We start from the raw sequence: 16,733 nt of genomic DNA, 5'->3' as shown, positions 1-16,733 counted from the left end.
TGCGCTTTTTGTCTGCACTAAAAATGCATGCACAGTGTTTTCCATGTATTCCAATGGCTCTAGTTCACACCATGCAGTCAGTTTCCGGTGCACTGGACTGAACTGGAGCATTGGAATACATGGAAAACACAGTGCATGCATTTTGTGCAGAAAAATAAAAGTGCACAGAACTGCGTCTGGTGTGAACTAGCACTAAAAGCACCAAAAATGCCCTTGGACACACATGTCCTTTTTTTTAGGCCTGATACACACCTATGCATTTTTTGTACTTTTTGCATTTTGCAGATTTGCACTACAGCCCATTTATCATGGTTTCCTATGGAACACGTTCTGTAGTGCAAATCTGCAAAATGCAAAAAGCACTAAAAATGCATAGGTGTGAATCAGGCCTTAAGGTTAGGGCCAGTTCACACCAGATGCGGTTCCGTTTTTTTTTTTTTTTTTTTGAACAAAATGCATGCACAGCGTTTTCCCATGTATTCCAATGGCTCTAGTTCACATTATTGCAGTCAGTTTCTACACCGGAAACTGACTGCATGATGTGAACTAGAACCATTGGAATACATGGAAAACACTGTGCATGCATTTTGTGCAGAAAAAAAAGCGCACGGAACTGCATCCGATGTGAACTGCCCCTTTAAAAAAAAAGGAGAAAAAATGCACGCGACTGCATGAAAAATGCACTGGAATGCATCAATAACGCGCATCCAGAAAAGCATCCGGACTGCGTTTTCTATGGTGTGAACCAGGGCTAAGAAACAATGGCATCGCGTCCCGTGTTTTGTGGCGATTTTGGAATTGCAGGCAGAATCGCGCTCAGGTACAAAAGGAGCCTTAAATCCCAAATGTGATCAGAAAATAAAAAGATAATCACACTTTGTAAACATTGCAGCTTGATGCCGCCCCTCTAATCCTTGTGTTAAACAGAAACCTGATAGGCAGCCTGCACAATGGTGAGTGGTGTCCTGATAAAGCTGTCTATGTGCCTGTGTCATATCACCACTCAGGGGCTCTCTAAGCACAGGCACACACTTCCCAAATAAGTGCAAGTCATTCCTAAATTCCTGCATGGTGTCAGTGCCAATCATAGTGGTCCAGGCAGTGTGATCAGGAGAACCTCCCATTGTGGAGAAGGCTTGGTCTATGGGCAGGGAACCTGGTAACCTGAGAATGTTGGGTGACTCCTCCTCTGTCCCCAGCAGCTGATCACTCATGCTTTGTCTGCCTCCTCCAGCAGCCCCAGCATAAACACCTATGTATAGAAACATAACCTAGCAGAGCTGCTGCAGGCTTCAGACTAGCACTCCCTTGATTTAGCTCCTGTCCTTCTAAATGAGAACCGGCTCCCAGGAATGGATCCCTAGAAGACAGGAAGTTGCATTTTATTTCACTTCAGCAGCTCCGTCACCTAGCACCTTCCTGACACTTGGGCTACAGCATCTGCACACATCTTGTTGGCTTCTTCTGAATTGGGACCACGTCTAACAGGTAAAGGTCTTTCCTGACACTACTTTGCTTATGTCGGTGAACCAGCCGCCAATTTCTTTCCTGTTTGCTACAGTCTCCTTTTATTTATTTGGAATAGTTCCCGATCGGTTGTTTTTCTTTTAAAAAAAAATTCTGCTTACCTGTTGGGAGTACGTTGTCTTTTGGATTAGAGAACCGAAGTTTCTATGGAGAAGAAGGGCAACAGTTTTCGAAGGTTGGGGAGGTTCTTCAAGAGCCGTTCCAATGAGACAGAGAAGGGGGTCAATGAGGTGCCAACACAAAATACGAGCCCACCTGGGGTGGAAACCACTGGACCTGGTGATGGAGCCGTTCCCAAGGAGCTCTGTGGATCTAAGGAGCAAGCATCACCGATGCAGACGCCGTCAGAGGTCAAGAAGAAACCATTTGGAAGTTGGAGAACCAGGCGGAAAATTGTGATCGATACATCCATCTCTCCTCCTTCGTCCCCTGGTCCCAGTGACAAGTAGGTGGTCTTTTTATTACAGAAAAAAGTATTTAACAAGGTAATGTAACCCATCAGAAATCGCTGAGGTGCACCAATAAAACATGACTAATGAGTGGTTGCTATGGGTTACTGATCTTTCTATGTCATTAGGTTTTGTATTCATTTTCTTAGTAATCCTGCTTATGTGTCAGCGAACGACTTGTTGACACCAGACCAGATAGGACACCTAGATGTAGAGTGACCAAAACTGGCCATACACTGTAAGATTTCGCTCTTCCAGCCTGTTTAAACAGCATGAGTGGAGGAATCTCCCCTGCCGCCGACTAGTGTATTTTGACATCAAGCACCCCTGGTTGTCAGAATATCCGAACAGTGGCTGCATCTGATTGGATGTAAACACGTCTCAGCCAACACTGTTTCTACTCAGGCACCTTCGATGATCGAATAATGTCGGGCAGGGTGGGGGGTTAGGGATGCCACCTCATCCCTTTAAAACCGAACACTAATTAATGACACAGGTTCTGAGGCTGATTAAAGTGGTAATTAAACTCACTTGGTGCCTTATCTGTATTAAATTAGACTCAGAACCTGTGTAATTAATATGTGTTCAGGTTTAAAGGGATGAGGTGGTGGCAACCCTGGGGGTGAACCAGCCAAATTCTTTCTGAGTATGGCTAGACTATTTATTTTCATACATTTAATTTCATGCTTAAGTAAGCATGTTTTAGATTGTAAGCTCTAACGAGCAGGGCACTCGGATTCCTCCAGTACTGTATTGAATTGTACTGTCTGCTCTCATATTGTAAAGGGCTGTGCAAACTGTTAGCGCTATATAAATCCTGTATAATAATAATGAATACATCACAGGAAATTGTCCTGTTTTTTTTTTTATATCCACCACATACTGAAACGTGCATATCACAAAGTATATTGCATGCTGTAGTTTTAGGCATAATGCCTCCCCCCTCCCTTTCCTATCAGCTCATTTGTCCTTTACTTTCTACTGCTGTTCAGCTGCTGGGAACAAGGAATGTCGTGTAAGCTCTAAAATCAAATAAATCAAGGGCTGATCACATACATGGTCCCCATGTGACAGCACTGGACCAATCACCAGGGCTGTCACATGCTCCTCCATATTTGAAAGTACTGGGTATTTTCTTCACTCCCAGCTAAGGATGAGCTCAGGTGTGTTTGCATGGTCCACGTGTAGAGCACGCCAGGAAGTTGTCGCAGCGCTGTGCTAATCACAGGCAGTGAGACATTGCCCCGATGCGCGGCTGCAGAGATCGGGCAATGTCTCACTGCCTGTGATTAGCGCAGCGCTGCGCCGACTTCCTGGCAGGCCCTGCACGGGGAGCGTGTGAACACGTCTGAGCTCATGCTTACTCCCAGCAGCTGATTCGAGCATCAGGGGAGTAAGCCCCCATTCACAACGGTGCGGCTTCGAAATCACGATACTTTAGCGTGATTCAAAGCCGCACATCAGTGCGTTTTGCACTGCTGATTTCACTACGGCTTGCGACTTCATACAACAGACGTCTATGCAAGTCGCAATGAAATCGGCAAAAAGTAGTGCAGGAAACTTTATCAAAGTCACTGCGACATGAGTTCAAGCACAAATCATACCGGAGTGAATGGGGACTAAAGGAAAGATGAGTGTGTGTTGCTGAGGAAGAGGGCTATAAAGCGAACCTGTTGCATTGCCCTGCACTGGCAAAGCACATTTTGAGTTTATTTACCAGTCTAACTGACCTTAGCAGTGTTCATTTGAATATATCAAAAGGGAATTCAACTGCAAACTGATATTCACTAACGCGTCACACTTTATGTAAAGGTAGGTGTGCAAAAACAAGGGACACACCCCCCTTCAACTTATAACGATCACTTGATATGTAATTAAGAAAGTTGATTGCTTAAGGTCACACTCAAGCAGTTCATTTGTCTATTCAGCCAAGCACGCTACACAAAAATCATGTGCTCACATTTACAGGTGAATAGATTTGTGTGCTTTTGGTTATGTTCTGTGAGTGCTGTTTTTACCAGTTATGGTGGCCATACATGCTTTGATTACATTATGTAATCCATGTACAATTGGATAAAAATGATCGACTTGGCAAACAATTTACTCAGGTATACCTTTCCTTCCAATCAATTTAAGCTGGCTATACACCTATAGATTAGCTGCAGATTTTCTATGGTTAGATGAAAAAAGTGCAACAGATTTCTCCATGTTCGCTAAACTGTGTGGATAGAGGAATCTCCCACTTTTTTCATCTAACCATAGAAAATCTGCAGATAATCTATAGGTGTATGGCCAGCTTAAATCTGGCCATAGATGGGTCGAAATTTGTGGCTGAATTTCAATCCATCTATGGTTGTTCCAACTCAGTTGATCTAATGCCGCGTACACACGGTCGAACTGTTTGACGTACTTAGTCCGTTGAAACACATTTCAGCGGACAATCCGCTTGTGTGTGGGCTTCAGCGGACTTTTTCAGCGTGCAGTCCGGAGTACTAAGAATTTCGGATTTTCCAAAAATCTGTCCATCGTACTTTGGTTTCAGCGGACAATACGGTCGTCAGTATGCTAGTTCGACGGACTAAGAATGGCGCATGCCCAGAAAGGATTTACACGGCGGAAGGGTGCTTTGCTGTGTCTTGGACTTCCTATTTCTAGTCCCGTCGTACGTGCTGTACACGTCATCGCGCAAGCTTTCGATGGACTGTTTGTGCATCCGTGTGTGGTCAAGTCCGTTCAGTGGAAAGTACGACGGATTGTCCGTCGGATTGTGTGACGGACTAAGTACGTCAAACAGTTCGACCGTGTGTACGCAGCATAAGGATTGCCTTCTATCAAACGTGAGTGTTGGAAAATTTTGATTCGATCATCATCTACAGCATTAGCCAGTGTATTGTGACAGTAGAGCAGTCAGAATACAATAGCACAATGGGGAGGATTCCACCATCCACCTTGTGTGGATGTGGGAATCTGTTTGTTTGTATTTTCCAATCCGCCCGCTGGCTGATCAAAAAAAAAAAAAAAAATCATCCATGGCCACTCTAATGCCCCTGACACACGATTCGAAAATCAGACAACAGATCGTCCAACTCTTTTCGTTTCCTAGTCGCAAGTAGAAATTGAATAGATTACTAAAGTTACAAAAATTCTAGTACGACAGAATAAAAATTTGAAAGTGATGTAAATGTGTTTTAGTAGTATTAAATGAAAATCTATGAGAATTTTTTTTTTTTTTTTGTGCTTGTTTGATCGGATAATATCGGATGAACTGTCGATCGAAAACTGTGTACTAATGAGCAGATTGTTGTACAATCACTTCGAAATTGATATTTTTCTTTTTTTTTTTTTTTTTTTTTTTTTTTTTTTTTTTTTTTTGTACGATTTTTTTGATTGTGTGCATGGGCCATTAACCACTTCAGCATCGGAAAGGATTTACCCCCTTAATGTCCAGGACATTTTTTGTGATAAGGCACTGCGTTACTTTAACTGATAATTGCGCAGTCATGCGACCTTGTACACAAATATGATGGCTTTCTTTTGGTGGTATTTGATCACCTCCTGTAGTTTTTATTTATTGCGCTATAAACAAAAAAGACAGTCAATTTTGAAAGAAAATCAATTTTTTTTTTTTTTTACTTTTTGCTATAATAAATATCCCAAAAAAAGCAACCAATGTCTTCCTCAATTTAGGCCAATATGTAGTCTTCTACATATTTTTGGTTAAAAAAAAAAAAAAATTGCAATACGCGTGTATTGGTTTGTGTAAAAACTATAGTGTCTACAAAATAGGGGATATATTTATGGCATATTTTACATTGCAGCAGACAGATCGAACACTTTTTTTTTTTTGGGGACCATTGAAGTTTATACACAGGTCAGAGCTAAAAATAGCCACTGATCACTGTATAACTGGCACTGGCAGGGAAGGGGTTAACACTAGGGGCGATCAAGGAGTTAAGTATTCCCTAGGGGGGTATTTCTAACTATGGGGGGGCAGCGTACTGACAGTAGAGAGAGATCGCTGTTCCTGATCATTAGGAACAGACAATCTCTCTATACTCCCCTGTCTGAATGAGGATCTGTTTGTTTACATTAACAGATCCCCATTCCTGCTCTCTGAGGAGCGAGATCGTGAGTGGCCAGCGGACATCGCGGTCACCGGCCATGCGCATCGGCTCCGATGTGCGCCTGCTATTGCTCTGAAAGTGGCAATGTACAGCTACGGTGATTTGCGCAGCCGTGCCAACCTGCCGCAGTATGACGGCGGCGGCTGGTCGGCAAGCGGTTAAGTTCGATTTTGTCAATTGTGTTGCATTAAATCAACAGGACTGAGTTTTGGTGATGACTTTTCTCATATTTGGATCGATCAGATTATGAGATTGCATAGTGAAAACAGATGTGATCGATAACTCCCAAGCATGTCTTTCAACTAGCGACTGAAATCCATGTGACTGTAGATCAGTTATTCCTATTGGGATGGATTGATTGCAAAATAAATTGTTCTGTTGTTGAAGTGTTTATGTGTATATAGCCACCATTGTGTAGACAATAGGCACTGATTAGACTTTTTGTGTTACAATTTTTTATTTTTTTTTGGCAGCAAAGAGTTAGTTCAGAAGTTCAGTCTGCCACGACTCAGTGTAAAATACACAAAAATTTGAATGAGCAGCCCTGGAAAACTGCTTTGTTGTTACCATCTACTAAGTCACCTTAATTTCATATGACTAGCACTGTAACCTAAATGTAGTGCAACACGGTGGTGAATATGTGTTCGGTGATGTGTTATGTTATGGGTCAACACTCTGATGTGTTAGTTCTGCCTATTTCTCATGCTTGATCAGGGAGTGAGCATGAGATGTTTGTTTCCAAACACCACCTCCCACTTGATACAATGCCACCATGGTAGGCAGGGGTGTCAGAAGCCTTGTTTGATAAGGGCAGAGACTGGCACAAGACAAACAGTGGCAAGTTCAGAAGAAACAGCAGGTGAGGGAATGTGTATTCTGGTGGCGGTGTGACCGCTCTGCCTTTCAATCAGTCATGGTACCAGTTCTTGTGTGTATAGATATAGCAGCCTTGGCCCTCGCCTTCATTTCGGAAGTAACGTTGCTTAGTTAACCTATTTAATTGGCATCCTATTAAAAGTATCTAGGTAAACACAGTGAGCCATGTGTTGTATATGAAAAGAGTTTGTTTTCTTAACGCAGGCCCATTGTTGGGATGAGCAGACAAAATGGCTTGTTGACCTTCTGTTGTAAACTCCTTAAAATATGATTAATTAGATGAGGCTGTATTGTTGGCCGTAATGACGTAACAGCTTCGTGCTATAGAACAGTCATGGTTGTCTGCCTGGGGTATTACACAAAAGGTTTATTGTAGTGTAAGTGGCAGTATGAACCTGCCACTAGGCAAGATCTGAAGGCCATGTATGGTACAAGGCCATCAGATCTTCCCCTTGTGGTGGACAACACAGGCTGTAGGTCAGGTTCCTACTGCCACTTACACTACAACAAACCTTTTGTGTTCTACCCTAGACAGACAACCATGACCACTTACAAGTTGTACTACTTCTACTACATCAGGATATACTATATAAAGTCCTCTCTTGGGGGTGTGCATTGTTGTCATTATACAGCAGTTGTTTAATTGTACAACCCAGGCAAGTGTCACTGAAGATAAACACGTGATAACTGTTGCTCAAGACAACAGGAGTTACTATTTAAAGGAGTATTTAAACCAAAATAAACAGAAACGTAATGTAGTGCAGCTTATCAATTTTTTTTTTATTTTTTTCTTGATGTTGTGACTTTGCATTAGTTTTCTATTTTAAGGTATGTTATGGCAGTAAGTCTGTTATTTTTCAACTTTAACAGACCAAGCGGTTTCCCAAAATATTTACATTCAAGGCAAAAAAACTGTTAGGGTCCTTTTCACATGGGTGGACTGATCAGTTTTTCAGACGGACCCGATCGGACCCTCCAGTCTATGGATCAGCAGGTGTCAACAGCCATGTGTCCATTGGTACTCGCTGACATCTGATACGATCCGTCAAAAAACAGACGCATGGGGAATCCGCTCCCCATCCGTCTGGCAGATCGGATGGCAATCGGGTGTAAACGGACAGGCGGTATGTTTACATCTGACCACCCATAGAGGAGACCGGGCTGTGCCTGTGTCTGCTCTGCATAAGCAGAGGAGACATGGACCAGCCATCTGCCTGATCAGCAGGGATCAGTTGACAGATTCCCCACTGAGCAGGCGGACTCCAACGGAGCCCACCCCCGGCCTTACTGCAACTGCTGAAAGTGTTAGCTGGAGTCAGGCTTTAAATTGTTAGTCTGGACCATCTAAATTTGCTAGTCTAAAGCCGTGTACACATGACTGGACTTTTTGATGGACTAGGTCCAACGGTCTTTCGGTGGAGTTCCAACAAACTTTCCGAACGGACTTGGCCACACACAAGCACACCAAAGTCCAATGGATTTGATCATGATGAAGTACGACCGGACTAGAATAAGGAAGTTCATAGCCAATAGCCAATAGCTGCCCTAGCGTTGGTTTTCGTCCGTCCGGACTAGCATACAGACAAACGGATTTTTCGACCGGACTTGAGTCTGTCGGAAAGATTTAGAACATGTTTTATTTCTAGGTCTGTCTGACCGCTGGAGCCCATACACAATCGTAATATCCGACGGATTAATTCCGTCTGACCTAGACCGTCAAAGTCTGGTCATGTGTACGCTCCATTAGGCTCAGTTCACACCTATGCAGTTTGCCTTTGATCGTTTCTGCAGTGCCATTTGCTTCGTGTTTTTTGTTTTTACACATGCAATTTTACTGCGTGTGTTTTTTTATTTATTTATTTATTTATTTATTTTTATATATTTTTTATTTATTTTTTTCCCAATTTATTGTTGGGCAGATAAAAAAACAAAAACACAAACTCCACTACATGCTTTTCTGCAGCTTCTCCATTGAAGTCTATTGAACCAAAAAAAGCATTATTTTGCATTAAAAAAAAAAAAAATTCCCTGATCCTTTTCAAAAACGCAGAGGCTGAAAAAAAGCATAGATGTAAATGTGTCCCATAGGAAACCTTATTAATTGAACTGTAGGGAGTTTTCTGCAAAAAAGCACTAAAAAATGCATAGGTATGAACTGAGCCCAACACTACCCTTTCCCCAGACTGAAAATGCTGCTGTCAAAAGGTGGCTCTATTTAGAGTGGAGACACCCTAGGACAGGCTGTGTAGCACTGTTTGGACCGCTATGTAAAAAAAATATTTAACCACTTGCCGCCTGCCATATAGCAGAATGATGGCGGCAAAGTGGTTTCAATATCCTGACCGGACGTCATATGAAGCCCTCAGGATATTAAGCCGATGTGCGCCCACGGGGGCGTTCATCGTGGCAATCGCTGTTGCTGTGTGTCAGTCTGACACACTGCAATTACGATCTCGGTAAAGAGTCTCTGACGGAGTCTCTTTACCATGTGATCAGCCATGTCCAATCACAGTGTAAATAGGAAGAGCCGTTGATCGGCGTTTCCTCACTCGCGTCTGTCAGACGTGAGTAGAGGAGAGACCATCGGCTGCTCCTCTGACGGGGGAGGTCTGTGCTGATCGATTATCAGTGCAGCAGCCCCCCCCTGAGGATGCTCACACTGGACCACCAGGGATGTCACCAGACCACCAGGGATGCTCAGCACCAGGTATGCCACCCTAGACCACTAGGGATGCCAGTCAGTGCCCACAATGGGCATCACTGATTGGCATGCATTATTTGGCACTGATTGGCATCCATCTGTACAATACTGTACACTACAATGCTGCCTATTTGTGTCGCCTATCCATGCCCATCCATGCCATCTATCTGTAGCGCATATCAGCGACTATCTGTGCCACTTCATTGGTGCCACATCATCGGTGCCCATAAATGCCGCCTTATCAGTGCCCGTCACTGCAGCCCCGTCAGTGCCCATCAGTGAAGGAGAAAACTTACTTATTTACAAAGCTTTTTTTATTTGTTAAGCAGAAAACAAAAATCCCAGAGGTGATCAAATACAGCCAAAAGAAAGCTCTATTTGTGGGAACAAAATTATAAAAATTTAGTTCGGGTACAGTGTAGCATGACCGCACAATTGTCATTCAAAGTGCGACAGCACTGAAAGCTCAAAATTAGTCTGGGCAGGAAGTTGTATAAGTGCCCGATATTGAAGTGGTTAAGGTAAATTATTATTATTATTATTATTATTATTATATATATATATATATATATATATATATATATATATATATATATATATATATATATATATATATATATATATATATATATATATATATATATATATAATTTTTTTTTTTTTTTTTTTTTTTTTTTTTAAATAAAGCCCCAAGAAAAAGGGAGCCAATGCAGTCGCCACATTTATCCATTGGCCGGCACTGCCTCCAGGTTTTTTTAAGTATCTCTAAATGGCAGGAGGCGATGGCGGGCATGTGACTGCTGTGATTGGCAGTCACATGATCAAAAAGATCCCGATTGCAAGTATGCATCGGGAGCTTTCCAGGTACTCACTGGTTACTGTGTCGGGTGGGTGCAGGGAGCACACACTCAGCACAGTAATGTGTTTACATAGGGCCTCATATATGCAGCCTCTCGGCACTAAAGTTCATCTGCCGGGAGGCCGCATATATGCACATGGCTGGTGGGAAGAGGTTAAAAAGGCAACCAAGAGCCACCAAATAAATCCAGTACATTTTTAGAATTACAAATTTAGCACTTGAACTATAAATATATAGACTTGCTACTGATGTGTACTGTATTTGGAACAGATAAACTAAATGCACCTGCTTGAATCATTTATAGTGATTGCCAGCAGTCTTAAAATGACAATTTCAATATAGCACATGCCTTTAGTTGGTGTCCAAACCATGTCAACAGAGAAAACAACATAAAAGGATCTGCCATAGAGGGTACCATGAAAGTGATATTAAAGGCAGATTTTTTTTATCTTTAAAAATAACCAATACATTTCTAACCTGCTCTGGGCTGTGGTTTTGCACAGAGCAACCCCGATCCTCCTCTTCTCTGGTCCTGGGTTGGGTTCACAGCAAGTTGAAACTGAGAAAGGAACTAATGTGTGAAAATTCTGGTACGACAATGGCATTTTTTTGTTGGTTATTGCCTCTGTTCATGAGCAGTCTTTCGGATCTGATTTTTTTTCTTGTGCTAAAATAGTTAATTTTATTCACATACAAGAACAATTTTGGAGTTTGTCTGTTTTGGACATGTTCATTTGCAAAGTCTGAATGGTATGTCGGAAGTTGTGTACACACTATACGAAAATTGAGTCAAAATATATGTGTGTGTGTGTGTGTGTGTGTGTGTGTGTGTATGTATGTATATTTCTAGTGTGTACCCTACTTTTAGAAAGCATGGATATCTGATATCAGCCTGGAGATTCTGTTAAGACACATAGACTTCAAGTAAACAAAAAAAAAAAAAAAAAAAGCCTATATTGGCTAAACCCTTGATCACTCTACCATTGGCACTGGGAATGAAAGTAACAGAAGATCAAAAATGTCGAGTTGTTACCAAAACAGGAAAGATGGGGAAATCTTCCAATGGAGATTCCCGTTGAAGTCCAGTGAAAAGGAGACATTTTCACTCACTTTAACAAGCTTTCCACTTACTTCTTCTTGTGTCTACAGGATACAAAGGGAAGGAGAATCTCTCCAATTGGACACAATGACTAACAAAAAACTGGCAGAAGTTTTAACAATTCTCCTTTTAAAATATTGATAAAACCTTAGATATATATTAAAGTGGTTGTAAACCCTTACATACCACTTTTATCTACAGGTAAGCCTATAATAAGGCTTACTTGTAGGTACCATGAATACCTCCTAAACTTGCACTGTTTAGAAGATATTCACTGTATCAGCATGTGCCGATGTCATCGGCACATGTGCACTAAAAGGGCTCGCTCATGCCGTTCTGCTGCTGTGCCGATACTGGTGGCTCCCGTGTGGGAGTGACGTCATCACAACTCTGGCCAATCACAGCGCCGGAGCCCACGATACCCAGAAATAACTGTGGGAGACATGTCACCGGCCACAGCCGGGACTGCTGCGGGGGCTTCGATCTAAGCTAAGTATTTCATAATGAGATAGTATGCTATGCATACATAATGAGCTAGTATGCTACTAGCTCATTATGCCTTTTTGTCTTGCAGGGTTTTTTTTTTTCGTGGGTTTACGACCACTTTAAGTATTTTTCTAAAACATTTAAAGTGAACCACCTATGTTCTTATGCATGAAGGTGAAAAAAACACCTGTTAGTGACCGTGTCTATGAACGCCGAATACTGGACTCGGGAGCGTGCCCGCAAGGTAATCTATCTGATGTGGGAAGGAGCTGAGAGATCCAGCGATGGACCCCAGAAGATGAGGTTCGGGGCCACTGTGAAAAACTAGCTGCACAGTGGAAGCAAGTATGACATGTTTGTTATTGAAAAAAATAAATAAATGAACCATTAGTATCACTTTAAGGCCAAATTCTCTAGAGAACAGAGTATTTGGCTGGCTTGTCTCCAATTGTCCCTGTACTGTGCTTTGTGTCCATCAATCATCTGCCTGAAGCAACTACCTGTATTGAAAATGCCTTTCAGCCTGCTTTGCTTTTCATGGCTATATATAATTGTCTACAAAAATGATTTTCAGCTTTTAAACCAACCTACTTTCCTGCTAGAATAGCAAGTCAAATGAATTATTTCATACATAGATAGGCATTTTATAAAGCTGCTAACCCAGCTTATTTTCCTGTTTCATGGTATTATTAGGAAAAAAAATGTTCTATTGTCCCACAGCAGCCAATTCAATCTACACCTTAGTTGGAGAATTGAAATCTGAATGTGGTTAAATGTTGTGGGACAATAAACACCAGGGAATAACCTAGGTTTCCTGTGACATTATAATGGCGCAGGTAGAGAGCGCCACGTTAGCAGAGCTGATAAACCTGTATCGGGCCTATCTGCGTCACCCATGCCAGTTTCTTTTCAGAGTCAAATAGAAACTGGTACGGGTTCTACACCTAATTAAGTGATTGTGACAGTTTTCAGTATAGAAAACTGCCACTGATCCCCTCCAGGTTGTACTTGGAGTCTGCGTGTGTAGTGTTTACACTCATGCAGTGATTACACTACTCGAATCTGAAGGAGATGGGCAGAGGGATTGGAGCATGTAGCTTCAGCTGTACTATTCCGTTTTGTGTCTGTTGCAGACACAGTATAAAACAGAGAGTGGATCTATCCTCTTTAAAAAAAATAAGTTTTCTCCCCTTTTAAGGAGCAGGAGCTACTTGATTTTCTCAGATCAGAAGAGTGGCACAAAAACAGCCTGCACCACTTTTTGTTAATTCCCTCCACAATCTTTACTTATACAAGTTACCTAATTTTTTTAGTTTTTGTTAACACCATGATGATGGAAGATACTGCTCTCTTAGAACTCGTGTTATACCGCATCCTCTGGTGTTCACTGTGAAGAGATTGGCACCAATGCTTTAATTCATTGCACAGGTGCTTTTTTTTTTAATATATAGAAAGCTCACAAAAAGACATTTCATTCATCTTTATTCACTACAGCACAAAGCATGTGTTGTAAAGTGTCGCATTATGCTTTGCTGCAAAAAATGCAGAATGCCCTACTTTTTTTTTTCTTAAGCCCACACCGCACAGAACAGTGGCAAGAACTGAACTTACAGGACTCAAGGCGAATTGCTGTGTCTATGCATTGGGCAAGGCTACACAGTGTGGCCCAACACATATGGTGGAATGGGCCCTAAATATCTGCTTCTCATTTTCTTGGTTTGCATATGCCTTATTTTTGTTCCCACTTCAATAATGCCTTGATACAGACATACTGTATGTCATATTATCAGATTTACAATGAGAGATTTGTAGCATGGTCCTGAATAGGTTAACGTGCATGTAGGTGGGGTGCAGCTGCAATATTTCACATAGGCAGGTGCAATGTAAAACTTGTATTGAAGTAATGTAGCAACAGTTCACAGCAAGCCCTGTAAGAAGCCTACCCAGCTGGGTGCACTCAAAGTTTCCAAAAATGTGAAAGGAGCAGATTCCAGCCGGACTGGCAGTGTCTGTTTAGAGGAAGTAGAATGTGGCTACGAGATAGCCTGGCCGATCGGAAAGGTGTTCAGAAAAGATGTGAGCCTATGCTTTCCCTAACACTAATACTATTCCCAATCCCTAACAAGCAGGGTACCTGTCCCTACTCTGCCAACTTGAAATCCATGCCAAACCTGGGAGACAGGGCCCTAAATAGGCCCTACCCGACCCTAGACGACTGCTAGAGTCACATGGGGCAACAGCATCCAACCGGATTGCCTCCCCAGTGACCCAGAAAACCATAGAATAATTCCCTATGACTTCCTCTACAGCTGCAGAGCCTCTATGATTGAGTGCCACCTGCAGTGGAGAAAATAAACGGCACCTGCCTACAAGAAAAACTCCAGACAAAAATAACAAGATAAAAATGAATAGCCCAATAAAAGATAAAATAACAAAACAAGCTTGTGCTGTAAAATTTTTGCTTTGGTCTAGGGATCTCCCCTGCAGTACATTCTTCTGCCTCTGGATGTCTTCAGTCTGATGGCCAGCATCATTCAACCCACATCAAAGTCCAATCATATGTTATACAGTTTTTAGTTTAATGGGTTGAAGAGGTTTCAACTTCTTATCTTGATTTTTATTGTTGTCCATATCCCCTTTGTGGTGATTTTTCCCTCACTTCCTGTCTTAATGTTGGGGTGACACAAAGATAAATAGTGATGGGATATATTTTTCATAAGGACAGAACCAACAACAAAAAACACATTTATTGGGTGTAATGGGGAAGAGATAGAAAACCTGTCGTCTGGTTTTTATTGCTGTTTTTTTCCTGTATCGGTGACATCATCGCTCTTTTCATTTCTTGTGCTGGTATCACCCGGACAATACATAAAGGGAAATCTCCCTATTGAGGATTCAGACGGCAATAAAAACTTTACAAGGAAGTTCCTTTACAAGGACTTCTATGAGAAGGTTCCTTTAAAAGCTAAAACTGAAAGTACTAAAACAATACACTTTATGTAACCACCTAAAAGCGTTTGCATAACACATTGATACTTCCTACCTGACGATTATTCGCCACAGTTAGTGGAAATATATATGTGACAGAAGCTTTAGCAATGATAAGATATACATCCACATATAAGGTTCACAATTGGTGCAATAATTAGATGGATTCTTGACATATATATGATATAGCCTCAGGTGAAGCTGTCAAAAGAATTATTGTCAATTCTTCTTTCAAAGTAAGCATACAAATAATTTTATATTATACTCCAACTGAAGTTACATTCAAACAAAACTGGATTGATCAGCCACATGATGCTGATGAGGGCAAATATTCATATAAGTAAGGGCACATATCCATATAAATAAGGGCACATATCCATATAAATAAGTAAGGGCACATATCAATATAAAACTGACTCTTCCAAACAATGCTGGTGATAATTCTGCTGTCAAGTGGTTGGCTCCCCAATGGCAGTAGTTATAACATACATGCAAGATGCCAGCTAAACATTTATACATACTGTAGGTGCGTAGTTTCAAGCTGTTTTTGCTACACAATTTAAGATTTTATTTATTGGTATGCATGCAGCAAAATACTTTTCTTCACTATAATATGTCACTTCACTTGTCAAACAGAAGACAATACCAGGGCAATAGATTAAGGGAAATGTCTCCAGTGAAGACACGGACGGCAATAAAAACTAAGAAATACATGAAAAAGGTGCTTGAAAGCTGCTGCCAACACAGAAATGACTTAAAATTATACATTTTATTTAACCATCTAAAAGGATCTATGATAGTTACATTTGAAAATGTGTCACAATTCACCCAGTATATAAGTAACAAATAGTGTTAAATTGCGCCCTTTATAAATATATATATCAAGCTGAAAAATATAGTAATTAAAAAGGTGCATTTGCTATATTTTTGTGTTTTGATATAATATATTTATGGGTGCAGTTGAACACTATCTGTGATATTTTATTGTTCAAGCGCTGGGCATATGGTGATCATTTCCAGGGCGTTTTTTTATTTTCCTTCTTGAGAATGTTGTCTGTATCCCCTTTTTGGGGCGATTTTTTTCCCCCCCCCCCCCTCACTTCCTGTCTCAATGGTAGGGTGACATAGTGATGGATTATACCTATATGAGAATGGAAAAGGGGGGCACAATTAGGGACCCACCGACTTGAGACTGTGGCCACCTACCTCTTGAGATAGGAATTGCTAGTTAGTAGCTATTGTGCAGGTTAGCTAGGAAGCGATGCTGAAATGTTATTATTTCAAATATAATTTATTATATTGAAATATGTAAACCAATAAAGGTGCCACCGCCAATATTTTGCCAAATTCAATCTTGTTTGTTTATTTAATTGGTGGTATCTGGGGAAAAGGTTTATTGGAGGTGATTGTGACCTTCAGCCTCTTAGGTGCAGGCACATAGGCTCAGGAGTCTGTGTTGCACAGGGCAATAGACTCAGGAGTACATATTGTTCGAGGTCGCAGGGCTCAGGAATTCATGTCGCACAGGATCCAAGTCTCAGGGGTTTGTATTGCATGGGGTGCAGGGCTCAGGAGTGCATGCTGCAAAGGGCTCAAGTGCATGTTGTGCAGGGGTTCATATAAC

The 16,733-nt window shown here is 41.5% G+C and overlaps 1 protein-coding gene across 1 annotated transcript in view; it reads left to right on the top strand.

Annotated features, from left to right (window-relative positions):
* Positions 1-1,211: 1,211 nt before the first annotated feature.
* The window catches only part of CRYBG1 (crystallin beta-gamma domain containing 1), a 333,633-nt gene continuing 318,111 nt past the window's right edge, over positions 1,212-16,733 (top strand). Inside the window, exon 1 of the mRNA XM_077487171.1 lies at positions 1,212-1,972. Coding sequence (XP_077343297.1) covers positions 1,674-1,972 — 299 coding nt within the window. The 5' untranslated portion in view covers positions 1,212-1,673. The remainder of the gene's footprint in view (positions 1,973-16,733) is intronic.

Source organism: Lithobates pipiens, unplaced genomic scaffold (genome assembly GCF_037356315.1).
Source record: "Lithobates pipiens isolate NorthernLeopardFrog02 unplaced genomic scaffold, aLitPip1_a1.2 Scaffold_18, whole genome shotgun sequence".
NCBI lineage: Eukaryota > Metazoa > Chordata > Amphibia > Anura > Ranidae > Lithobates > Lithobates pipiens.
The sequence above is the reverse complement of the archived record's forward strand: the minus strand, read 5'-3'. Positions and strand labels throughout refer to the sequence as shown.